Source organism: Pelobates fuscus, chromosome 10, assembly GCF_036172605.1.
Source record: "Pelobates fuscus isolate aPelFus1 chromosome 10, aPelFus1.pri, whole genome shotgun sequence".
Lineage (NCBI taxonomy): Eukaryota > Metazoa > Chordata > Amphibia > Anura > Pelobatidae > Pelobates > Pelobates fuscus.
This window is the reverse complement of record NC_086326.1, coordinates 5,031,804-5,057,818: the sequence shown is the minus strand read 5'-3', so window position 1 is coordinate 5,057,818 and position 26,015 is coordinate 5,031,804. Positions and strand designations below refer to the sequence as shown.

At 40.1% G+C, this 26,015-nt stretch overlaps 1 protein-coding gene across 1 annotated transcript in view; it reads left to right on the top strand.

Annotated features, from left to right (window-relative positions):
- The window catches only part of ENO4 (enolase 4), a 76,286-nt gene extending 51,619 nt beyond the window's left edge, over positions 1-24,667 (top strand). Inside the window, exons 4-13 of the mRNA XM_063435293.1 lie at positions 13,089-13,225; positions 15,901-16,070; positions 16,727-16,855; positions 17,390-17,458; positions 18,136-18,300; positions 18,443-18,568; positions 20,648-20,843; positions 22,243-22,310; positions 23,191-23,308; positions 24,346-24,667. Coding sequence (XP_063291363.1) covers positions 13,089-13,225; positions 15,901-16,070; positions 16,727-16,855; positions 17,390-17,458; positions 18,136-18,300; positions 18,443-18,568; positions 20,648-20,843; positions 22,243-22,310; positions 23,191-23,308; positions 24,346-24,410 — 1,243 coding nt within the window. The 3' untranslated portion in view covers positions 24,411-24,667. The remainder of the gene's footprint in view (positions 1-13,088; positions 13,226-15,900; positions 16,071-16,726; positions 16,856-17,389; positions 17,459-18,135; positions 18,301-18,442; positions 18,569-20,647; positions 20,844-22,242; positions 22,311-23,190; positions 23,309-24,345) is intronic.
- The last annotated feature ends 1,348 nt before the right edge of the window (positions 24,668-26,015 follow it).

The window sequence follows — 26,015 nt, the reverse complement described above, 5'->3', positions numbered from 1 at the left end:
TAAAATTCCCAAATCTCTTTCAGCCACTCCTCTGTACAAGAGATGCTGGACTGGAAATTGGTTCTCCGTGATTCTCTAGCAAGGAAGCAAGTGTTGGGCAGGGTGTCACGGTGCCCAATTGGCACCGCCATGTATCTGCATCTGATCGGTGCGGTCACGCTGCAGGAGGGAGAGGTTACGCACCTAATTCACAGCGCCTCTCCCTCCGAGCCGCATCTGGTGTAGCGACCAGATACAGCATTGTGGAGGCTGCTGGCCACTGCAGTACTGCGCTACTAAATTGTGCCGCCCCTAAAAGTCATATGTGACAAACGTGCGTGTGGCATCACGTTTTCGGTGCACACGCATGTTCTGGGGTCATAAGACCCATTTTGGCCAATGAGCAGGGCTTTAGGGTTATTTTAAACACAAACCTGCTAGTGTTCAGTGCCCTGTCATGGTTTCCACTTAGTTTGGTTATCCCAGAGCGCATTCTGTTTATTGTTATCTGCTTTTTGATCTTGGCTTGTTCTGACTATCCGTATTTCTGCTATCCCTGACCCTTTGGCTTTGCCTTCTCGTTTATGCTCCTGTCTGTGTCCCTGCCTTCTGCTTGTTCTGACTATTCTTTCTACATTAAATCTGACCATTCTAAGGCACGGTAACACGTTTATCACATTTAGCCTATTCTTCGTGTTTGACTTAATCGCGTGTTGGGCCACAGCCCCATCCTGACACAGGGCCAGTTCTATATCTTCTAATAGGTACTTTTTTAAAACTTAAGAAAATATTTGTGCACATTTTAATAAATGCATATTGTTTGCAACAAATAATTAGATGCATAAAAAAAATGATCTAAATGTAAATATATAGAAATAATGTAAATGCATTTTTGGACATAGAGGGTCCTATCTACTAGGACAGGAAGGACACCAGGGTCTGTGATAACAGAACAAGGCTCTGTGTAGGAGCTTTAATGAAGAGCTTTCAGAACGCGTGCATCAGGTCTACGAGCAGATCTCATCACAATCGCAGGCATTTTCTACAGATGTAGGCTGGACTTGTTCAACAATATTAAAAAAAAAAAAAGCAACTGGAGTCCCTTCTAAACTTGAAGTTCAACATAAACAAATGCTGCCCCCGTTTTATTTTTTACATGTTTAATGTTTTTAAATAACAATTTGTGAATGTTACAGAATGCCAGTGCGTGCACCTTCACACCCATATATGGGATTTGGTAGAAATAAATGTACTTTTTCTGCCTAACATATAATTATTATTTGGATTTAATGCTTTCCGTGCAGACAGCTAAATAATCCAGTTAACAATTGTTGAAATGATTCAGCCAGAGCCTGCGCAGATTACTGTAACTTTCTGACATATTCTGGGAAATTTTACTAACAACGTATAGACCTAAAATGTAATTTATAACATGAATATCTTATTGTATCTTATTTACACAGACTGATTGCTAAACACATTTATTGTAGTTTAAAGACACATTACTGGGATTATTATATCTGTGGAGCTCTGTTATACACTCAGACACATTACTGGGAGTATTATTGCTGTGGAGCTCTGTTATACACTCAGACACATTACTGGGAGTATTATTGCTGTGGAGCTCTGTTATACACTCAGACACATTACTGGGAGTATTATTGCCATGGAGCTCTGTTATACACTCAGACACATTACTGGGAGTATTATTACTGTGGGGCTCTGTTATACACTCAGACACATTACTGGGAGTATTATTGCTGTGGAGCTCTGTTATACACTCAGACACATTACTGGGAGTATTATTGCTGTGGAGCTCTGTTATACACTCAGACACATTACTGGGAGTATTATTGCCATGGAGCTCTGTTATACACTCAGACACATTACTGGGAGTATTAATGCTGTGGAGCTCTGTTATACACTCAGACACATTACTGGGAGTATTATTGCTGTGGAGCTCTGTTATACACCCAGACACATTACTGGGAGTATTATTACTGTGGCGTTCTGTTATACACTCAGACACATTACTGGGAGTATTATTACTGTGGAACTCTGTTATACACTCAGACACATTACTGGGAGTATTATTGCTGTGGGGCACTGTTATACACTCAGACACGTTACTGGCAGTATTATCGCTGTGGGGCTCTGTTATACACTCAGACACACTACTGGGAGTATTATTACGATGGAGCTCTGTTATACACTCAGACACATTACTGGGAGTATTATTGCTGTGGAGCTCTGTTATACACTCAGACACATTACTGGGAGTATTATTGCTGTGGAGCTCTGTTATACACTCAGACACATTACTGGGAGTATTATTGCTGTGGAGCTCTGTTATACACTCAGACACATTACTGGGAGTATTATTACTGTGGGGCTCTGTTATACACTCAGACAGATTACTGGGAGTATTATTGCTGTGGAGATCTGTTATACACTCAGACACATTACTGGGAGTATTATTGCTGTGGAGCTCTGTTATACACTCAGACACACTACTGGGAGTATTATTACGATGGAGCTCTGTTATACACTCAGACACATTACTGGGAGTATTATTGCTGTGGAGCTCTGTTATACACTCAGACACATTACTGGGAGTATTATTACTGTGGAGCTCTATTATACACTCAGACACATTACTGGGAGTATTATTGCTGTGGAGCTCTGTTATATACTCAGGCACATTACTGGGAGTATTATTGCTGTGGAGCTCTGTTAAACACTCAGACACATTACTGGGAGTATTATTGCTGTGGAGCTCTGTTATATACTCAGGCACATTACTGGGAGTATTATTGCTGTGGAGCTCTGTTATACACCCAGACACATTACTGGGAGTCTTATTGCTGTGGGGCTCTGTTATACACTCAGACACATTACTGGGAGTATTATTGCTGTGGAGCTCTGTTATTCACTCAGACACATTACTGGGAGTATTATTTCTGTGGAGCTCTGTTATACACTCAGACACATTACTGGGAGTATTATTGCTGTGGAGCTCTGTTATACACTCAGACACATTACTGGGAGTATTATTGCTGTGGAGCTCTGTTATACACTCAGACACATTACTGGGAGTATTATTGCTGTGGAGCTCTGTTATACACTCAGACACATTACTGGGAGTATTATTGCTGTGGAGCTCTGTTATACACTCAGACACATTACTGGGAGTATTATTGCTGTGGGGCTCTGATATACACTCAGACACATTACTGGGAGTGTTATTGCTGTGGAGCTCTGTTATACACTCAGACACATTACTGGGAGTGTTATTACTGTGGAGCTCTGTTATACTGTCAGACACATTACTGGGAGTATTATTGCTGTGGAGCTTGGTTATACACTCAGACACATTACTGGGAGTATTATTGCTGTGGAGCTCTGTTATACACTCAGACACATTACTGGGAGTATTATTGCTGTGGAGCTCTGTTATACACTCAGACACATTACTGGGAGTATTATTGCTCTGGGGCTCTGTTATACACTCAGACACATTACTGGGAGTATTATTACTGTGGAGCTCTATTATACACTCAGACACATTACTGGGAGTATTATTGCTGTGGAGCTCTGTTATATACTCAGGCACATTACTGGGAGTATTATTGCTGTGGAGCTCTGTTATACACTCAGACACATTACTGGGAGTATTATTGCTGTGGAGCTCTGTTATACACTCAGACACATTACTATGAGTATTATTGCTGTGGAGCTCTGTTATACACTCAGACACATTACTGGGAGTATTATTACTGTGGAGTTCTGTTATTCACTCAGACACATTACTGGGAGTATTATTGCCATGGAGCTCTGTTATACACCCACACATTACTGGGAGTATTATTACTGTGGAGCTCTGTTATACACTCAGACACATCACTGTGAGTATTATTGCTGTGGGGCTCTGTTATACACTCAGACACATCACTGTGAGTATTATTGCTGTGGGGCTCTGTTATACACTCAGACACATTACTGGGAGTATTATTGCTGTGGAGCTCTGTTATACACTCAGATACAATACTGGGAGTATTATTGCTGTGGGGCTCTGTTATACACTCAGACACATTACTGGGAGTATTATTACTGTGGAGCTATGTTATACACTCAGACACATTACTGGGAGTATTATTGCTGTGGAGCTCTGTTATACACTCAGACACATTACTGGGAGTATTATTACTGTGGCGTTCTGTTATACACTCAGACACATTACTGGGAGTATTATTGCTGTGGGGCTCTGTTATACATTCAGACAGATTACTGGGAGTATTATTGCCGTGGAGCTCTGTTATACACTCAGACACATTACTGGGAGTATTATTGCTGTGGGGCTCTGTTATACATTCAGACAGATTACTGGGAGTATTATTGCCGTGGAGCTCTGTTATACACTCAGACACATTACTGGGAGTATTATTGCCGTGGAGCTCTGTTATACACTCAAACACATTACTGGGAGTATTATTGCCGTGGGGCTCTGTTATACACTCAGACACATTACTGGGAGTATTATTGCTGTGGGGCTCTGTTATACACTCAGACACATTACTGGGAGTATTATTACTGTGGAGTTCTGTTATACACTCAGACACATTACTGGGAGTATTACTGCTGTGGGGCTCTGTTATACACTCAGACACATTACTGGGAGTATTATTGCTGTGGAGCTCTGTTATACACTCAGACACATTACTGGGAGTATTATTGCTGTGGAGCTCTGTTACACACTCAGATACAATACTGGGAGTATTATTGCTGTGGGGCTCTGTTATACACTCAGACACATTACTGGGAGTATTATTGCTGTGGGGCTCTGTTATACACTCAGACACATTACTGGGAGTATTATTACTGTGGGGCTCTGTTATACACTCAGACACATTACTGGGAGTATTATTGCTGTGGGGCTCTGTTATACACTCAGACACATTACTGGGAGTATTATTGCTGTGGGGCTCTGTTATACACTCAGACACATTACTGGGAGTATTATTACTGTGGCGTTCTGTTATACACTCAGACACATTACTGGGAGTATTATTGCTGTGGGGCTCTGTTATACACTCAGACATATTACTGGGAGTATTATTGCCGTGGAGCTCTGTTATACACTCAGACACATTACTGGGAGTATTATTGCTGTGGTGCTCTTTTATACACTCAGACACATTACTGGGAGTATTATTGCTGTGGAGCTCTGTTATACACTCAGACACATTACTGGGAGTATTATTGCTGTGGAGCTCTGTTATACACTCAGACACATTACTGGGAGTATTATTGCTGTGGGGCTCAGTTATACACTCAGATACATTACTGGGAGTATTATTGCCGTGGGGCTCTGTTATACACTCAGACACATTACTGGGAGTATTATTGCTGTGGAGCTCTGTTATACACTCAGACACATTACTGGGAGTATTATTGCTGTGGCGTTCTGTTATACACTCAGACACATTACTGGGAGTATTATTGCTGTGGGGCTCTGTTATACACTCAGACATATTACTGGGAGTATTATTGCCGTGGAGCTCTGTTATACACTCAGACACATTACTGGGAGTATTATTGCTGTGGTGCTCTTTTATACACTCAGACACATTACTGGGAGTATTATTGCTGTGGGGCTCAGTTATACACTCAGATACATTACTGGGAGTATTATTGCCGTGGGGCTCTGTTATACACTCAGACACATTACTGGGAGTATTATTGCTGTGGAGCTCTGTTATACACTCAGACACATTACTGGGAGTATTATTACTGTGGAGTTCTGTTATACACTCACACATTACTGGGAGTATTATTACTGTGGAGCTCTGTTATACACTCAGACACATTACTGTGAGTATTATTGCTGTGGGGCTCTGTTATACACTCAGGCACATTACTGGGAGTATTATTACTGTGGAGCTCTGTTATACACTGAGACACATTACTGGGAGTATTATTGCCGTGGGGCTCTGTTATACACTCAGACACATTACTGGGAGTATTATTGCTGTGGAGCTCTGTTATACACTCAGACACATTACTGGGAGTATTATTGCTGTGGGGCTCAGTTATACACTCAGATACATTACTGGGAGTATTATTGCCGTGGAGCTCTGTTATACACTCAGACACATTACTGGGAGTATTATTGCTGTGGAGTTCTGTTATACACTCACACATTACTGGGAGTATTATTACTGTGGAGCTCTGTTATACACTCAGACACATTACTGTGAGTATTATTGCTGTGGGGCTCTGTTATACACTCAGACACATTACTGGGAGTATTATTGCTGTGGTGCTCTTTTATACACTCAGACACATTACTGGGAGTATTATTACTGTGGGGCTCTGTTATACACTCAGACACATTACTGGGAGTATTATTGCTGTGGGGCTCTGTTATACACCCAGACACATTACTGGGAATATTATTACTGTGGAGCTCTGTTATACACTCAGACACATTACTGGGAGTATTATTGCTGTGGAGCTCTGTTATACACTCAGACACATTACTGGGAATATTATTACTGTGGAGCTCTGTTATACACTCAGACACAGTACTAGGAGTATTATTGCCGTGGAGCTCTGTTATACACTCAGATACATTACTGGGAGTATTATTGCCGTGGGGCTCTGTTATACACTCAGACACATTACTGGGAGTATTATTACTGTGGAGCTCTGTTATACACTCAGACACATTACTGGGAGTATTATTGCTGTGGAGCTCTGTTATACACTCAGACACATTACTGGGAGTATTATTGCTGTGGAGCTCTGTTATACACTCAGACACATTACTGGGAGTATTATTGCTGTGGAGCTCTATCATACACTCAGACACATTACTGGGAGTATTATTGCTGTGGAGCTCTGTTATACACTCAGACACATTACTGGGAGTATTATTACTGTGGAGTTCTGTTATACACTCACACATTACTGGGAGTATTATTACTGTGGAGCTCTGTTATACACTCAGACACATTACTGTGAGTATTATTGCTGTGGGGCTCTGTTATACACTCAGGCACATTACTGGGAGTATTATTGCTGTGGTGCTCTTTTATACACTCAGACACATTACTGGGAGTATTATTGCTGTGGAGCTCTGTTATACACTCAGACACATTACTGGGAGTATTATTGCTGTGGAGCTCTGTTATACACTCAGATACAATACTGGGAGTATTATTGCTGTGGGGCTCTGTTATACACTCAGACACATTTCTGGGAGTATTATTGCTGTGGGGCTCTGTTATACATTCAGACAGATTACTGGGAGTATTATTGCCGTGGAGCTCTGTTGTACACTCAGACACATTACTGGGAGTATTATTGCTGTGGAGCTCTGTTATACACTCAAACACATTACTGGGAGTATTATTGCCGTGGGGCTCTGTTATACACTCAAACACATTACTGGGAGTATTATTGCCGTGGGGCTCTGTTATACACTCAGACACATTACTGGGAGTATTATTGCTGTGGGGCTCTGTTATACACTCAGACACATTACTGGGAGTATTATTGCTGTGGGGCTCTGTTATACATTCAGACACATTACTGGGAGTATTATTGCTGTGGAGCTTGGTTATACACTCAGACACATTACTGGGAGTATTATTGCTGTGGAGCTCTGTTATACACTCGGACACATTACTGGGAGTATTATTGCTGTGGGGCTCTGTTATACACTCAGACACATTACTGGGAGTATTATTACTGTGGAGTTCTGTTATACACTCAGACACATTACTGGGAGTATTATTACTGTGGAGCTCTGTTATACACTCAGACACATTACTGGGAGTATTATTGCTGTGGTGCTCTTTTATACACTCAGATTCAATACTGGGAGTATTATTGCTGTGGGGCTCTGTTATACACTCAGACATATTACTGGGAGTATTATTGCCGTGGAGCTCTGTTATACACTCAGACACATTACTGGGAGTATTATTGCCGTGGGGCTCTGTTATACACTCAGACACATTACTGGGAGTATTATTACGGTGGAGCTCTGTTATACACTCAGACACATTACTGGGAGTATTATTACTGTGGAGCTCTGTTATACACTCAGACACATTACTGGGAGTATTATTACTGTGGAGCTCTGTTATACACTCAGACACATTACTGGGAGTATTTTGGCTGTGAGCTCTGTGATACCCTCAGACACATTACTGGGAGTATTATTGCTGTGGAGCTCTGTTATACACTCAGACACATTACTGGGAGTATTATTACTGTGGAGCTCTGTTATACACTCAGACACATTACTGGGAGTATTATTACTGTGGAGCTCTGTTATACACTCAGACACATTACTGGGAGTATTATTGCTCTGGGGCTCTGTTATACACTCAAACACATTACTGGGAGTATTATTGCCGTGGGGCTCTGTTATACACTCAAACACATTACTGGGAGTATTATTGCCGTGGGGCTCTGTTATACACTCAGACACATTACTGGGAGTATTATTGCTGTGGGGCTCTGTTATACACTCAGACACATTACTGGGAGTATTATTACTGTGGAGTTCTGTTATACACTCAGACACATTACTGGGAGTATTATTGCTGTGGAGCTCTGTTATACACTCAGACACATTACTGGGAGTATTATTGCTGTGGAGCTATGTTATACACTCAGACACATTACTGTGAGTATTATTGCTGTGGGACTCTGTTATACACTCAGACACATTACTGGGAGTATTATTGCTGTGGGGCTCTGTTATACATTCAGACAGATTACTGTGAGTATTATTGCTGTGGGGCTCTGTTATACATTCAGACACATTACTGGGAGTATTATTGCTGTGGAGCTCTGTTATACACTCAGACACATTACTGGGAGTATTATTGCTGTGGAGCTTGGTTATACACTCAGACACATTACTGGGAGTATTATTGCTGTGGAGCTTGGTTATACACTCAGACACATTACTGGGAGTATTATTGCTGTGGAGCTCTGTTATACACTCAGACACATTACTGGGAGTGTTATTGCTGTGGGGCTCTGTTATACACTCAGACACATTACTGGGAGTGTTATTACTGTGGAGCTCTGTTATACTGTCAGACACATTACTGGGAGTATTATTGCTGTGGAGCTTGGTTATACACTCAGACACATTACTGGGAGTATTATTGCTCTGGGGCTCTGTTATACACTCAGACACATTACTGGGAGTATTATTACTGTGGAGCTCTGTTATACACTCAGAAACATCACTGTGAGTATTATTGCTGTGGGGCTCTGTTATACACTCAGACGCATTACTGGGAGTATTATTGCTGTGGTGCTCTTTTATACACTCAGACACATTACTGGGAGTATTATTGCTGTGGGGCTCTGTTATACATTCAGACACATTACTGGGAGTATTATTGCTGTGGGGCTCTGTTATACACTCAGACACATTACTGGGAGTATTATTGCTGTGGGGCTCTGTTATACACTCAGATACAATACTGCGAGTATTATTGCTGTGGGGCTCTGTTATACACTCAGACACATTACTGGGAGTATTATTGCTGTGGGGCTCTGTTATACATTCAGACAGATTACTGGGAGTATTATTGCCGTGGAGCTCTGTTATACACTCAAACACATTACTGGGAGTATTATTGCCGTGGGGCTCTGTTATACACTCAGACACATTACTGGGAGTATTATTACTGTGGAGCTCTGTTATACACTCAGACACATTACTGGGAGTATTATTGCCGTGGAGCTCTGTTATACACTCAAACACATTACTGGGAGTATTATTGCCGTGGGGCTCTGTTATACACTCAGACACATTACTGGGAGTATTATTACTGTGGAGCTCTGTTATACACTCAGACACATTACTGGGAGTATTATTGCTGTGGGGCTCTGTTATACACTCAGACACATTACTGGGAGTATTATTGCTGTGGAGCTCTGTTATACACTCAGACACATTACTGGGTGTATTATTGCTGTGGAGCTCTGTTATACATTCAGACACATTACTGGGAGTATTATTACTGTGGGGCTCTGTTATACACTCAGACACATTACTGGGAGTATTATTGCCGTGGAGCTCTGTTATACACTCAGACACATTACTGGGAGTATTATTGCTGTGGGGCTCTGTTATACACTCAGACACATTACTGGGAGTGTTATTGCTGTGGAGCTCTGTTATACACTCAGACACATTACAGGGAGTATTATTACTGTGGAGTTCTGTTATACACTCAGACACATTACTGGGAGTATTATTGCCGTGGAGCTCTGTTATACACTCAGACACATTACTGGGAGTATTATTACCGTGGAGCTCTGTTATACACTCAGACACATTACTGGGAGTATTATTGCTGTGGAGCTTTGTTATACACTCAGACACATTACTGGGAGTATTATTACTGTGGAGCTCTGTTATACACTCAGACACATTACTGGGAGTATTATTACTGTGGAGCTCTGTTATACACTCAGACACATTACTGGGAGTATTATTGCCGTGGGGCTCTGTTATACACTCAGACACAGTACTGGGAGTATTATTACTGTGGAGCTTTGTTATACACTCAGACACATTACTGGGAGTATTATTACTGTGGAGCTCTGTTATACACTCAGACACATTACTGGGAGTATTATTACTGTGGAGCTCTGTTATACACTCAGACACATTACTGGGAGTATTATTACTGTGGAGCTCTGTTATACACTCAGACACATTACTGGGAGTATTATTACTGTGGAGCTCTGTTACACACTCAGACACATTACTGGGAGTATTTTGGTTGTGAGCTCTGTGATACCCTCAGACACATTACTGGGAGTATTATTGCTGTTGGGCTCTGTTATACACTCAGACACATTATTGGGAGTATTATTGCTGTGGGGCTCTGTTATACACTCAGACACATTACTGGGAGTATTATTGCTGTGAGCTCTGTGATACCCTCAGACACATTACTGGGAGTATTATTGCTGTGGAGCTCTGTTATACACTCAGACACATTACTGGGATTGTTATTGCTGTGGAGCTCTGTTATACAGTCAGACACATTACTGGGAGTATTTTGGCTGTGAGCTTTGTGATACCCTCAGACACATTACTGGGAGTATTATTGCTGTGGAGCTCTGTTATACACTCAGACACATTACTGGGAGTGTTATTACTGTGGAGTTCTGTAATGCACATTACTGGCAGTATTAGTACTATGGATCTCTGTTATACACTCAGACACATTACTGGGAGTGTTATTACTGTGGAGTTCTGTAATGCACATTACTGGCAGTATTAGTACTATGGATCTCTGTTATACACTCAGACATCTGGAGTTCCTAGAAAAGAGGGACATTAGGATAGAAATGAGGGACAGAGTGATTTGGGCCCAAAAGAGGGACTGTGCCTCCTACATAGGTACACTTGGGAGTTATGGAGGTGTGATCTGTCAGATCTAGGGCTGGCATGGCCAGATTCCTCTTTGCTGCCTCTGTGAGCCACACGATATCACACACACAGCGAGGGGTTATAATGTCGATATGTGGGACCATCTGTCTGTAATGCAAGGCAGAGAGAACACAGTGAACAGAGAAGTCTTACAAAAAAGGGTCGCTTTGGATCAAGGGATTCTCCACAAGTGGTGGGTCTAACCCTAAAACGTTCATGAAAAGAAGAAAAGGTAATCAATCCCCAGTAAAGAGAATCGAACTGGAGAAACCCTAAATTAGCAAAAGGAATGTGCTAGAAATAAGTAGAAAGAAAACACAGTGATCCTAAAGACGAAAACGAAGAAACTACGAATACATTCTGACAGGTCTCTTGTCTGCATCATTTACAAGCCCTCCCCTCCTAGCCCTGACCAGACTTATTGTGATGAAGTAAGTTAGGTGTTTGGAGTGTCCCTACCAAGTTACTTGGAAATGCTAAGTTTGAAATAAAATCCTTATAGGGTTACTCCAGTTATTTGAGGTGGTTATGGTGCAGCATTTCACTATCAAACAGAGCCCATACAGAGTTTAACCCCTTGGCTGCCGGAGGTCGATCTCCACCTGCGTCCCAGGGTGCCATGAGCCAGGAGGAACAGAGACTTTTCCTTTGCTGCAACTATTATTAATTCTGTGCAAATTTAATCGCACACAATGTCAGTGATTGGCGGAGAGTGGTCAGCTGACGCACTTGACCAATGAATGGTGGAAGTGAGGAGTAATCCTTTAATCTCACTCTACTGATATATGTATAGAGTACAGTTAATTAAAATGACTAAATACTCATCACTTTTTAATATATATTTATTTTAACTGTATATCCAAAGATTTTCAATCTTTATTAAACTGTAGTTTTTAACAAAATTAGCAGATTACAAAATTCTTAGAATTAAACATGATAGGTAGCGTGCCCAACAAATGTAAATGGCTGAAACTATCCCTACATCATGGAAGCCGTTTATATGAAGATATATTCCATGAATAGTCATAGGTGTGCAAGTTTTGTGCTCGGTGTCTGCTTTTATCAAACTGCTTTAGTTAAATCGTGGCGCTGGTTTCTATAGTAACTGACGGGAACATTGCCAAAATGAAATTGCCAGGTTTATAGTAAGTCCTTCAAGGACAGATGTTCTGCTACAAAATATAATTCTCTGAATGTATTAATATTGATATACCCAAAACGCACTCAATAATCTAAATAATTCCTGTTTTATTTAGTGTGTATAGCTATGAAACCGAATGTTTAGACTATTTACAAGACTGTCTCTTGAGATATAAATGCCCCTTTAAGATCACGCAGTTAGGTTAGGCATCTGCGTCCCAATAGTCATAATGTTATTTTTTAAAACTCACCTAAATGCATTGGATTTGAAGTGGTGGTCTCATGGAGTATTGGGAACAATCAGGAACAATCCTTCCAACAGACCTAATGTACATAGGTGCAAGACATTTTCTGTTATTGTTTATTACCTTGGCATAGCGATCACAGTGACCCAACATTCAGGACGGTTTCACTATTTATAGATCAGGCTTTCTTGTGTCTCACATGAGATATTCTACCGTGGTTTTATTTATTTGTATTTTGTTTCTAGTGAATATTTTAAGCAAAAAAGAGAAGAATTAAAAGAAATGGCACAAGTTGTGCAAGATGTAACACCTTCGCCAGCACCCTCGATCCCAACACCAACGGCATCTCCGAAGTCTGGCAAGAAAAAAGGAAGTGGCAAAGGTAAATGATGGAGAGGAGAAGCGGAGGAGCAGAGTAACTCCATGATGGGTACTTTGCTGGAACGTTCTGCAGACGTTTCTGTTGTCTCTGTAACCCGCACAGGAGAGAGTTCTCCCCTTACCCAACATTAACAGGGTTATTTGCTGAAGTGAGATTTCACATTTTATTTCAGAGTAGCTAAACTGGAAGCACAGCTGACTTAGACCATTTCTCCAGTTGGAATATTTTGATCCTAAATGTCAAATTCACTTTAAATTCTCACATGTAAATTTCCAGGAGTTGCAGGAGAGAGAACTCACAACTGGTGCACTCTTGTAGAATTCTTCACTAACCTCCATATATTAATTAAAATTGGCAAAAGTAAGTCAAAATATCCATGCTGTGAATATAGCTGATTTAGAACATTTGTCCAGATTAGCTGTTCCACAGATTTGCCATTCTTCCAAATTAAATTTGTAAACATTTGTAGTTCACAGCAGAAAGATCACCAGGCTCAGTAAGAGAGACCTCACATTAGATCTCTAGGAGTAGTAAATGAGATCTCCTCACTGGCTCACACTAGATCTCTAGGTACAGTAAATACGATCTCCTCACTGGCTCACACTAGATCTCTAGGTACAGTAACAGAGATCTCTCCACTGGCTCACACTAGATCTCTAGGTCCAGTAAATGAGATCTCCTCGCTGGCTCACACTAGATCTCTAGGTACAGTAAATAAGATCTCTTCTTTGGCTCACACTAGATCTCTCGGTACAGTAAATGAGATCTCCTCACTGGCTCACACTAGATCTCTAGGTACAGTAAGCGAGATCTCCTCACTGGCTCACACTAGATCTCTAGGTACAGTAACAGAGATCTCTGCGGCTCACACTAGATCTCTAGGTACAGTAACGGAGATCTCTCCACTGGCTCACACTAGATCTCTCGGTCCAGTAAATGAGATCTCCTCACTGGCCCACACTAGATCTCTAGGTACAGTAAATTAGATCTCCGCACTGCCTCACACTATATCTCTAGGTACAGTAAGATAGATCTCCTCACTGGCTCACACTAGATCTCTAGGTACACGAAATAAGATCTCCTCACTGGCCCACACTAGATCTCACGGTACAGTAAATGAGATCTCCTCAGTGGCTCACACTAGATCTCTAGGTACAGTAAATACGATCTCACTGGCTCACACTAGATCTCTAGGTACAGTAACAGAGATCTCTCCACTGGCTCACACTAGATCTCTAGGTCCAGTAAATGAGATCTCCTCACTGGCTCACACTAGATCTCTAGGTACAGTAAATAAGATCTCTTCTTTGGCTCACACTAGATCTCTCGGTACAGTAAATGAGATCTCCTCACTGGCTCACACTAGATCTCTAGGTACAGTAAGCGAGATCTCCTCACTGGCTCACACTAGATCTCTAGGTACAGTAACAGAGATCTCTGCGGCTCACACTAGATCTCTAGGTACAGTAACAGAGATCTCTCCACTGGCTCACACTAGATCTCTCAGTATAGTAAATGAGATCTCACTGGCTCACACTAGATCTCTAGGTCCAGTAAATAAGATCTTCTCACTGGCTCACACTAGATCTCACGGTACAGTAAATGAGATCTCCTCACTGGCTCACACTAGATCTCTAGGTACAGTAAATGAGATCTCCTCACTGGCTCACACTAGATCTCTAGGTACAGTAAATAAGATCATCTCACGGTACAGTAAATGAGATCTCCTCACTGGCTCACACTAGATCTCTCAGTATAGTAAATGAGATCTCACTGGCTCACACTAGATCTCTAGGTACAGTAAATTAGATCTCTCTGACTCACACTAGATCTCTAGGTCCAGTAAATAAGATCTTCTCACTGGCTCACACTAGATCTCACGTACAGTAAATGAGATCTCCTCACTGGCCCACACTAGATCTCTAGGTACAGTAAATGAGATCTCCTCACTGGCTCACACTAGATCTCTAGGTACAGTAAATTAGATCTCCGCACTGCCTCACACTAGATCTCTAGGTACAGTAAGATAGATCTCCTCACTGGCCCACACTGGATCTCTAGGCCCAGTAAATAAGATCTACTCACTGGCTCACACTAGATCTCTAGGTACAGTAAATACGATCTCCTCACTGGCTCACACTAGATCTCTAGGCACAGTAAATGAGATCTCCTCACTGGCTCACACTAGATCTCTAGGTACAGTAAATTAGATCTCCGCACTGCCTCACACTATATCTCTAGGTACAGTAAGATAGATCTCCTCACTGGCTCACACTAGCTCTCTAGGTACAGTAAATGAGATCCCCGCACTGGCTCACACTAGATCTCTAGGTACAGTAAATAAGATCTACTCACTGGCTCACACTAGCTCTCTAGGTACAGTAAATGAGATCCCCGCACTGGCTCACACTAGATCTCTTGGTACAGTAAATAAGATATACTCACTGGCCCACACTAGATCTCTTGGTACAGTAAATGAGATTTCCTCACTGTCTCACACTAGATCTCTAGGTACAGTAAATGAGATCTCCCCACTGGCTCACACTAGATCTCTAGGAGCAGAGGGTACATGGATTCCAATCAATAAATGACTATATTCATGCTAATAAGGAATGGATAGCTGGATGATGTGCTTGTTTCTTGTAATCTTTTTACCCCTCGTTTCTTTCTCCCAGATAAAAGGAAGGCTGTTATGGAGAAACCTGTACCCCCGGAAGAACCGTCGGAGCCAGTGATCTGCGGCAGTTTTGCAATTGGTGCAGTGTCACTCGCTGTAGCTAAGAGCAGTGCAGCTCTCAACAACGTCCCTTTGTACCTACATATCGCAACCCTAAGAAATGCACAGGTATCCCATCGCCTCTTCTCATGCTGTTTACTTGTATTTTGTACATTTTATGCTTACATTGCTTAGCTATTGTATGATCCTGCTATCGGAAAAGCCTTTGTTTAGATACTTTTGTGCATTCTAAGTTAACTAATTTACACAGAACATTTCCCATCTATTGTCAACTTGCCATATTTTGTATAATTGTTGGAGAAACAATACAATGTTTTGTAGTATCAACGTAATTGCACATCCCTCATTGTTTGCGGTGGTTACACAATAAATGCCTTGACATTGCTTCACACACATTGGTTTTTATTTTTCTAATTGTTACCTTTTAAAGCAGCATTTAACAGATTTCTGTATTTTTCAGGAAATATGTTAGATATACCAGAAGGTTTCTTGCTGGTTTATTCAGTAAGGTGCGACTGTATTCACTAACATCTTGCGATTCTAGTGGTTCTACTCCAAAATGCAACAGTTATTGGCATCCCAGCCGTGCGCTGACCAGCAGAACTAGTTCATTCTTACATGACAAGAAATTTAAATAAAATGCCATATATACAGGCACAACTGCATTTCTGATTATTTTCTTTGAACAATGAGATTGTAATATCTATAAAAGTGAGACCATATCATTTTTGTTCGACCTGTAACCCTGCTTTTTCTCCCAACAGCTACCTGCTCAATTAGTTATGCCAACGCCTTTGATAAGTCTACTGAGTTATGGAAAATCATCTCCTGGCAAACTGAACCTGATGAAAGAAGTGATTGTGATCCCTAAGCAGAGTCGTGCACTGCAGGAGGTCAGACACCATGTTTATATATAATACACTGTTTCTTATTTCGTAGCTTATATATATTTCTGATGAGGTCTGGTGTCTGCAGATCATGGCTACCGTAATGTATAGCACAATATGTAAATAAGAAAACTGAATTCAGAATGGTGGTAGTAATGTGCAATGCATTAACAATAATCAATACAAAAATCAATACAGACTAAGCTGGCCGTTTAAAGCTTTAATATTATTAAAAAAAACTTTATTCAAAAGCACTGTCCTCATAGGGACCAATCTGTACAAAACACATTTATTTTATTCTCTTTTCGTTCCCCCTTGTGAGTTGTCTTGGAGAAGTCCTTGTTAATACTTGGAATAAAAGTTCTGTCTAATTATATAGCTGGGACGTTGAGCTTTGAGTGATTCCGTTTTGGTCATTGGTACAGCAGTCCTTCCTTTAACTCTAGGGTAAAACCCCTTATTAGCAATATTCAGGAAAAGCTGTTACTAGAAATAGAGAATTTTAAAATCATTTTAATGCCATTATTTCTTTCTTTCTAGAATGTTGACATGATCTTTTCCCTCCAGAATCAAATCATGAAGCAACTTTGTAATGTATCCAAGGCAGCGGTAAGTGGTGGACTGAACGGGCTTTCAGTATGTGATCCAGGTGTATGTAGGGTTTCTTTATATACATGGAAAATGTTTGATAGTAAGGACACATTTTGACTTTGTGTTGGAAATAAATCATCTTGATTTAAAAAACAAAACAAAAACCAAACATTTAGTTAATGATTTTCCATTTCCAACTAATAATAAAACAATTATAAATGCTTTCTCTTGCCTGGCATCCTGGCAAAGCAATGGCACTGAGCCACTAATCTACCCAGCATTGCGAGTTGCTTAGTATGAGACAGCCTGCCATCAAACATATCGAAAATCAATTCATCTATTTTCATTTTCTCTTTTTACCTCTGATAGAACATTTTTCCTTTATCCACAAATGTTCTGACCTTCTTTACTCCGCTATTAAGCAAATAATATTGGAATTGTGTTGTGATTCTTTTTTCTAAAACATGAGCAGCAATGCTGTACTTGCCTGGGAAATAATCAGGGTTTTTAAAAAAAATAAATAAAAATACATAGATAGCACTTTGTGAGCTCTTTACTGCATTTTGTTTCCAAAATCTCAGGATGTAATCTATTTGAGCAAGCTGAAAACATTGTGTCTTTTTAACAAGTGGCGTGGCGCTGTTTGTTTGAGCTGGGTGTATGATTTCAGTGTTCGTTACCATTAATTTCTGCAGTCGGTAATTAAGAACATATCGCCGCTGGGCTGTTTGGTATCTGGATGTGACCGCATAGATCAGCCCTTGCATTTAATTGCTGAAGCCTGCGAACACCTTGGCCAAGAATTGGGCACAGATATCCATATAGCACTCAACTGTGCCGCCCATGAATTAATGGACTATGTAAGTAGCCTCTCTGCTTTTTAATTGAAAGTTCTGTTTAACACTTTTGTTTAATTTATTGCCTCTGACTTCTGCTCTGTTTAAATGGGTTTGCCGTGCAGCTGGAGAATTAAATGTATTCACAATTTGCATTTTTTCCTAGAACAAAGGTAAATATGAAGTCATAAGTGGAACATTCAAGACTCCCGATGAAATGGTCGACATGTATTTGGATTTAATTAACCAATATCCTTCTGTGATTGCTTTATTGGACCCACTGAGGAAAGAGGTAAGCTCTCCCCACACAGAAACCATACAATGGACGAAATATTCCCAGCTCACAGTGTGATAAAACCTCGCTGGTTCCTCCGCACTGTGCAAGAGAGTGTACACAAACTCCTCGAATTAAAGAGGGACTGTCACTTTCCTCGTTCCTTCAGCATTTATTGGGTTCAATACTGCAGTGGACGTAAGTGAAAAAACGTACTTACTTCTGCTGTGCATCCGCATTGCGACGTCTCCGCCATCCCATGATGCCTTAAACACACAAATGCACACTCAGACATCTAATGGAGAACTTTTGTACGCGTGCAAGTGCACTCATACATTTCTCCAACAGTGCTGGACACAATGCGTGTGCCGGCACTACTAGACTGACATATGGAATAGGAACCAGTACAAAAATAGCATAACCTTCCGTTTACGCCCTAGAAATACTCCCTAACTTGTATTTTTCCTGTTTAGTAAGTTTAGAGCAGCTGTAGTCACACCACGTTTAGGTAGATTATAATTTCTTTCTTTCGTTTGGCCTTTCACATAGCACAATGCCAGCCATATGGGTTGAATCTCATAAAAATCAATTGGAAACAAAAATGGAAAAAAATGAACTCTAATTTTAATAAACTATTATAGAATGTATTGAGGTATGAGCCTCCATTTACGTGTAACCACTGTGAAGAGTTAACCATTACTACCGGGGGCTACCCCCAAGATATCATCCTATACAGATGGCAGGCTAGCTCGGTAAAAAAGCAGGTAACAATTTGTCCTCAACTGTAACAAACAAGTGTAAAACTAGACACAATACAGTATAGGGATAGAAGCACTCACATTATCTGCTGAATGGCATCAAGTAACTACTGCTCACAAGTAGAATAAATAGAGGAATCTGTCCAAAAAGCCTCAACCAACAACATGACTATGTAAACTCCAATGTAATGGTCCTTTGGCTTGCAGATTGCCTCCAGTAATGTGAGATTACCTTGGCTCCTATGGAGAGGAATGCTCAGATAGCCGTTAATATAGATATTCCCTCCAAAGGACAGGGAATATCCCCAGCTCACAAAGGAGCCTACATTTACCATATTACAAGCATCTCATAAACAGAACTAAGGATACCTTGGCTATAATAGGCTTACAGTACCGGTAAATTAAATCCGAGATTACCTCCCACAGAGCCTACATGAACCATTCAGTGAAATGACAGAAAAAGATGCGTCTCAGAGAAAGCTAGGAATACTTAAATATAAGTTTGAAGAAGCAGCTCCAAAAAAATAAAAGGGTCCTACTAATACAAGTTCTCGATTTTAACTGGTCTAACTGATCAGCGAGGGATCGGTCGCTAACATTGCCTTCACAGGTCATTAAGGTATTTCTGGTTCTGCTTGTACACTAGAAATATTTCGGGATGTTGGTTAATTGTTAGAAAAGTGTTTTCAGTGAATTCTTCCAGGTTTTTTTCCTGTCTTGAATTTGCTAATTGTTCAATGACTCTGTTACGGCATCAATAACTCTTCTTCTGAAAGAGGGTTACTGAACATTCAAGAAAAGATCTGAAAATTGTAGAAAAGTATAAGATCCCTTTGACATTGTTAGTGGTTAATTGGCATCAATATCAAGTAATTTCTCTCTGTGTGTCCAGCTCCGTCATTTAGCCAATTCCTGGTGAGTTCAAGAAAATTCATGGTTCAGTGCGTAACCCTGATTTAGTTTCATAGAAATGAGATTTGTAGACAATTTAGACAAGTTTTAGTTTAAACAGACTAAAGGTTTCAGATAATCTGATTTACTGAATTATTATTCATTTTGCATAAACACTTATTACACCAAATACTGTGCTAGACACAGCTAGACAGCGCATGATAAGTGTATGGAATGCTCTGAATAAAGGCAGCAGCTATTTTATCAGCTAAAATTGGCAACTTCTGGGTGAGTTGATGAGAATTCCCAATTTAGAGAATAAAAGAAGATTAGGTAAATTGTTATTTTTGTGATCTGGAGAAATATTCTCACTGCATATAGTAACTATTAGAGACTCTTCTTCAAGCGTTTAATGTGGGTTTTAATAAAGTGTTTGTTCTCTGTACAGGATGCTGCACAGTGGCAGAGCCTCGCCAATGCGCTTGCCTCCAAGTGTTATTTAATTTCAGACTTTGCATCAAAACCTGTTTCCAGACTGCTGGATACTCGAAACGTTAACATTCCGCTTTCCAGCGGAACAGTCATCAAACATACCAACGAGACAACTGTTTCAGACCTGCTGGATATTTGCAACATCATTGCGGGTAAGCGATAGGTAGTAATGCAAGAAACTCAAGTGGCATCAAAACAATGGTACCAGCATGTAGAGAATAAAGACAAAAAGCTCATCTACAAATAGAAAGTAGCCCTGAGCGTGCGAAATAACACTCTCCTATTGCTCTAATGCTTCAAGTTACTTTCTATATTCTGTCACGCAAAATGCATTACTAATGGCTAAATCTCATTGAAATTCAATCTGGTTATTTACAAAAGGCAGTGAAGATGTACATTCTGAAATTAAAGGAACTATAACAACTACAACACTAGTTAGTGGTTATGGTGCCAAACCACTGAATAGCACCAACCTATTGTAAGTAGTCAAACCATCAGACTTACCGTGGAGTCCACTCAGCACTGCTGCCCGACTCACCCACCGCCTTCAGAAAGCCAGAAGGGGATCTGCAACTGACTGCACGCAGGCACCCATGCAACATGTTAATGTAATATTGGAACCCCCTATTGAAGGGACACTCCACTGCCCAAAACAAAATTACTGGCGGTAGATATTCCCTCAGTGAAAACATGCATGCACTTAATTAAGCATTTTTCATTGCGGTTATATCTAACTGCAAAACTCTTGTCTGCAGCCTGTACAAGCCCTCCCTTTCTAACCCCTCCCAGACTTTCTGTGGCTGTCCAATCACAGACTTCCCAATGCAGCTCAATGAGAAGTCTTTGCAAGGCAGGTGCTCTGGGCAATTGCTACAAACCAGGAAGGAACAGGACCAGGTGTCTGATTGACAGCCAGGGTGATAATTTATATTGAAATCTGCATTTTTTTTGTAAAATGAAAGAAGAGGACACACTCTTTACAAAAAAAAATCACTTCAGCAGGCTAAAGTACTTTCGGAGTCCGGGGAGTCTTTTTAACTAGGAAGGAATAGCAGGGAATGTGTTTAGGAGATGTCCAGGGTTATGGGTTTGTTGGTAATGTAACATAATTGGGGCTTCATTGATTTCCTATTGACTTTATGGGAGCAATGTGATTAGATGGAACAGTCCAGCTGCTTTAACTCCCATGCAAACCAAGGTGGTTAACCCTTTGCATGAACGGATGCTGAGCAACACAATGATGCAACTCATTGTAACCCTATATGCGGCGACCTTGTAGAAAGAAGAATCTTTATTTCGTTCTTTGAAAATGAGAACTGAAAGAATTTATTTAAGGTCGTGGTGGTGATCGAGGGACAGCCATAGCCTGTAATCATGGTAACTGCTTTCCATTTATCGTAAGTGAATTTATTTATAAGCTTGGCGACAGGGAAATAAAGAGAAGTGGGCAAGCTTAATGCATTTTAATAGAAACACAGGCTTTTTGTATTTATCATAACAATAAAACAGTTTAAGGCATTTACTTTCCATCTTACTTGGTTTTTCTTTTAGAAGAAAAGCGAGTGGCTATATTGGGATGTTTGGACGAGGAATCTATGGATGAAAGCCTAGCAGATTTGGTAACGGTCTTTTTCTTACAATTTATGATAAAATCATAATAATCGCGATAGAATGAGTATACATCACTGTAACGGAATTATCAAATTACAGTACAAAGTACACACAGTATATAGACCATGGCGATCGATAACGCATTTTACATTCTTATCAATTCTTACACAATGGCCAATGAAAATAAACGGGCAAAATGCAATGGAAATGCCAATGACTTTGCCTGTTTAATGGATTTTATTTGAATAATACGTGATCTTAAATATATAGTTATATTTAATCAGTACATTTGATTTTTCTTTTCTGTATATTTTATTCAGAATTATGTTATTATTAGAATTCATATTAATAAAATGTTTTTATTTATTACATTTTATTTCTCTTTTACAGACTGTGTTTTTCTTTGGATTTTTTATGTCATTCGGTGATGTAACCCCGACACACATTATATTCTTCGATTTTATTTATAACAATAAAATGTTTGGAAAAAAAAAAATCCCATTGTATCTTACAAAATGTAGAAACATTCGGGGGGTGAGGGGGAGGGTATGTGGAGGCCTCATGGTCAGCTCTGTCTACTTCTTGTTTAATTGTTACATTTCTGTAAAATTGAATTATTCTAAAAATGTATGTATTCAGGAGCAGAGCGTACAGGTCATTGTTTTCTCCATAACTTAATGAAATCACAATATGTTCTTTGCTAATCTCGAGCTAGGTGGTTCTGGAGTTCTGAAATATATTTTACAAACAAATGTACAGAAATGTTCTAGGAATATATTTTTATATGATGTTTAAAGTTTTCATTTTGCATCCGTGTGTGAGCTGTTATTTTAATAAGAGAAAGCTCTCAATGCAGCGAACTTGCTACGCTTTTCTGTTTCACTGCAGGCCATTGGGCTCGGAGCGCGATTTATCAAGTTGGGAGGTCTGCTGCGTGGGGAGAAGACCACCAAATATAACCGTCTGCTGGCTATAGAGGATGAACTCAGGCGAGATGGAACACTAGGTACAAATGGCTTCATTCTCTCGCTCCATTCAGCTCAGCCAGGGGAGAGACAAATGGCTCAGCAGGAGGGGATGGCACAAATTGGCTTGAAACAATGGGAATTACTGTCTGAATAGAGTCTCTGTTTACCTGAAAAGCAAAAAAACAAAAAGACACCCACAGTTTGTTACAGTCAATTTGCTGTCAACAACACCCCCCCCCCATCATCATTACGGGAGTTAACCATGTCAGTGCTAGATGGAAGAGAAATACAGATTGTAAAGCTACACCAACACAACTAACCGTGAAAAAGGTTTAGGGATATATGTGCAAACGTGAGGTTTAATTCCGTGTGCCAGAGGGAAGAGCAAGGAATTCATGTCTCGTCTCTTGCCCAGACAGAGTCCAATGCTTGCCATGTGATTGGCAATTCTGAGGCAAAAAGCTAACTTGGAAGACTTCTCACACATTGGCTATTTTTGCCTTAGTTTTGCCATTTGGATTCAATTTGTAAAAATGTTCCATTTAGTGAATAACCCTGTAAGGTAAAACATTGGCAGTTTGTGGATTGCACCATTCATTCATGACTACACTGGATAAAATCCACGGTAAATTCAGTTCTGTCCCAAAATGTGCCTTTTTGTATGAGCATCATTGATACGTCTCTTAACATTTGAGAAACACAAGCTGTTATATGCTGTGCCCATACACAAACCGTACACGTGCATGCCATAGCTGATTAAAAGACAAAACAAGTTTTAATAAACATTTAGCTACGCGATGCATCGGTATGCTAATCTAAATAAGACATCCTGCCCCGATGATACTTTCCACAATACTAGAAAATGCCTCTAAATGTATCATTCATTCCAGTGTGAAGTGATTTATTTAGATTTAGAAGGATAGCCGGTCAGTGAGTGGACTGGAATGATTTTACACACTCTAACGATCTTTGGTGTATTTTAACGATGGTGCCAGTGTAATGGATTCTGTAAATTCTTGTGAACACAGCCTACATAAACGATTAATCACTGTGATATGATTGGATTTTCTCCTAGGTTACCACCAAGATTATGAATTCCCCGCACTTTGTAGTGAGATGCAAATGTCTGCTTCGCCGTAAGGAAGAAATACCTTTAAAATGCTACAAGAAAGACTCGACTCTGCAACTTGTACAAAAAATACGCTTATTTTGTTTCTTCCGAATTGATGTGAAAAAGGAATGACGACATTTCATAGAGCGATAAGAACTACGCCTTTGGCACTGAGGACTTTTTAAACCTTTTCATTTTCTCCATGATATTTGCCCACCCTATTGCAGGGCCAAGCTGGTCGGTCATAGAATGGACGTGTCACATAAAATAAACACGAGATCGATTACTCACGGGCTTATTCTCTAAACAGTGCACGGTGCTAAGCTCAAAATAAAATCACAACATTTAGGCTGGATACCTGTCTGGGCTAGTAGAAGCGGTCTTATTGGCAATAGGCTGGGATTAGTTATTTGTAACTGTGGGTAAGAATGCTGAATTCTGTGTTATTACAAACTGAAATGGAAGTCAGAAGCCTGGTAGCAATAATTTACTGGGAAATATAATACACCTTTACACCTGGCAGTCAGTATAGAGAGAGCCACCTCCATCATTAATAAACTAATGGACATTACAGGGCATGTTCCTTGTCGGTATATGCTTTGCACGTGGTGTGCAGTGCGCCCTGCTTATCACACTAGGTTTGAGCAGTGAATTGCTTTGCTCTGGCACAGTTAGAGTTAAATTATTTATTTATCAAATATTATACCGGGAAAGATACATTGAGATTTCTCTTGTTTTGAAGTAAATCCTGGGTTTCCAAAAACATTCATAAACCGAGAAATTCTCAATATCAATCCCAAATATCCCATTTCCCACTGACTGGGGGGCTTTGTATTCCCCTGGAGGTAAAATCTGATTTTGAGTTTTATTTTGTACAGTAGCTTTGAGTGAGGTAATGTTAAATCAAATTCTGAAGAGTGACATAGAAACAACGCATTATTTGCAGCAAAAAGACCGGGAAGCCTCTTGGGAGGTGAAAGACTTTATTATTTTTTATATTTATTTTCACCTCTGTAATATACATGAAAAGAGCTCCCTTTTCAATATACATCTAACAGTACCACACCCATTAAAATGAGGAGCATCTCCTAAACAGTGTTTTATGCTTAGGCTCATTTAAATCTAAGAAAGGAATATTGCTTATGTGACATGTTAAAACTAATTTAAATTGTTTACATATTTACAATAATAATTTTCCTCCAAAGTAATAACGAGAATTATAATACTCATGTTATGTCCTTGAGACAGGCTCCTTGTAGTGGGTGGGATAGATTCACTAAGCTCTACTGTTTTAGATTACGTCATAATGCTATATACAAATAAAAGTTTATCCGCTTATTAAATTCTGCTGCAGTGATCTTTCCAATAAGGATGCATAGGGATTTACTTTACCACACACAATGTACTTTGGATATTAGTGCAATTTGTTTTCATATCGAAAAAGTACTTTAAGTGCTGGGTTAGAAGTTGCCCTTTAAGGAGTTAATAGATAACGGCCATTTAATACGACACCTGATAATTCTGTGACATCCCAACGACCATATTGGACGCATTACTTCACTTATGGGTGGACTTACACCCTATTTAAACAAAGAGACTTGAGACCTGTTCATATCTCTTGAGAAAGGCACAAT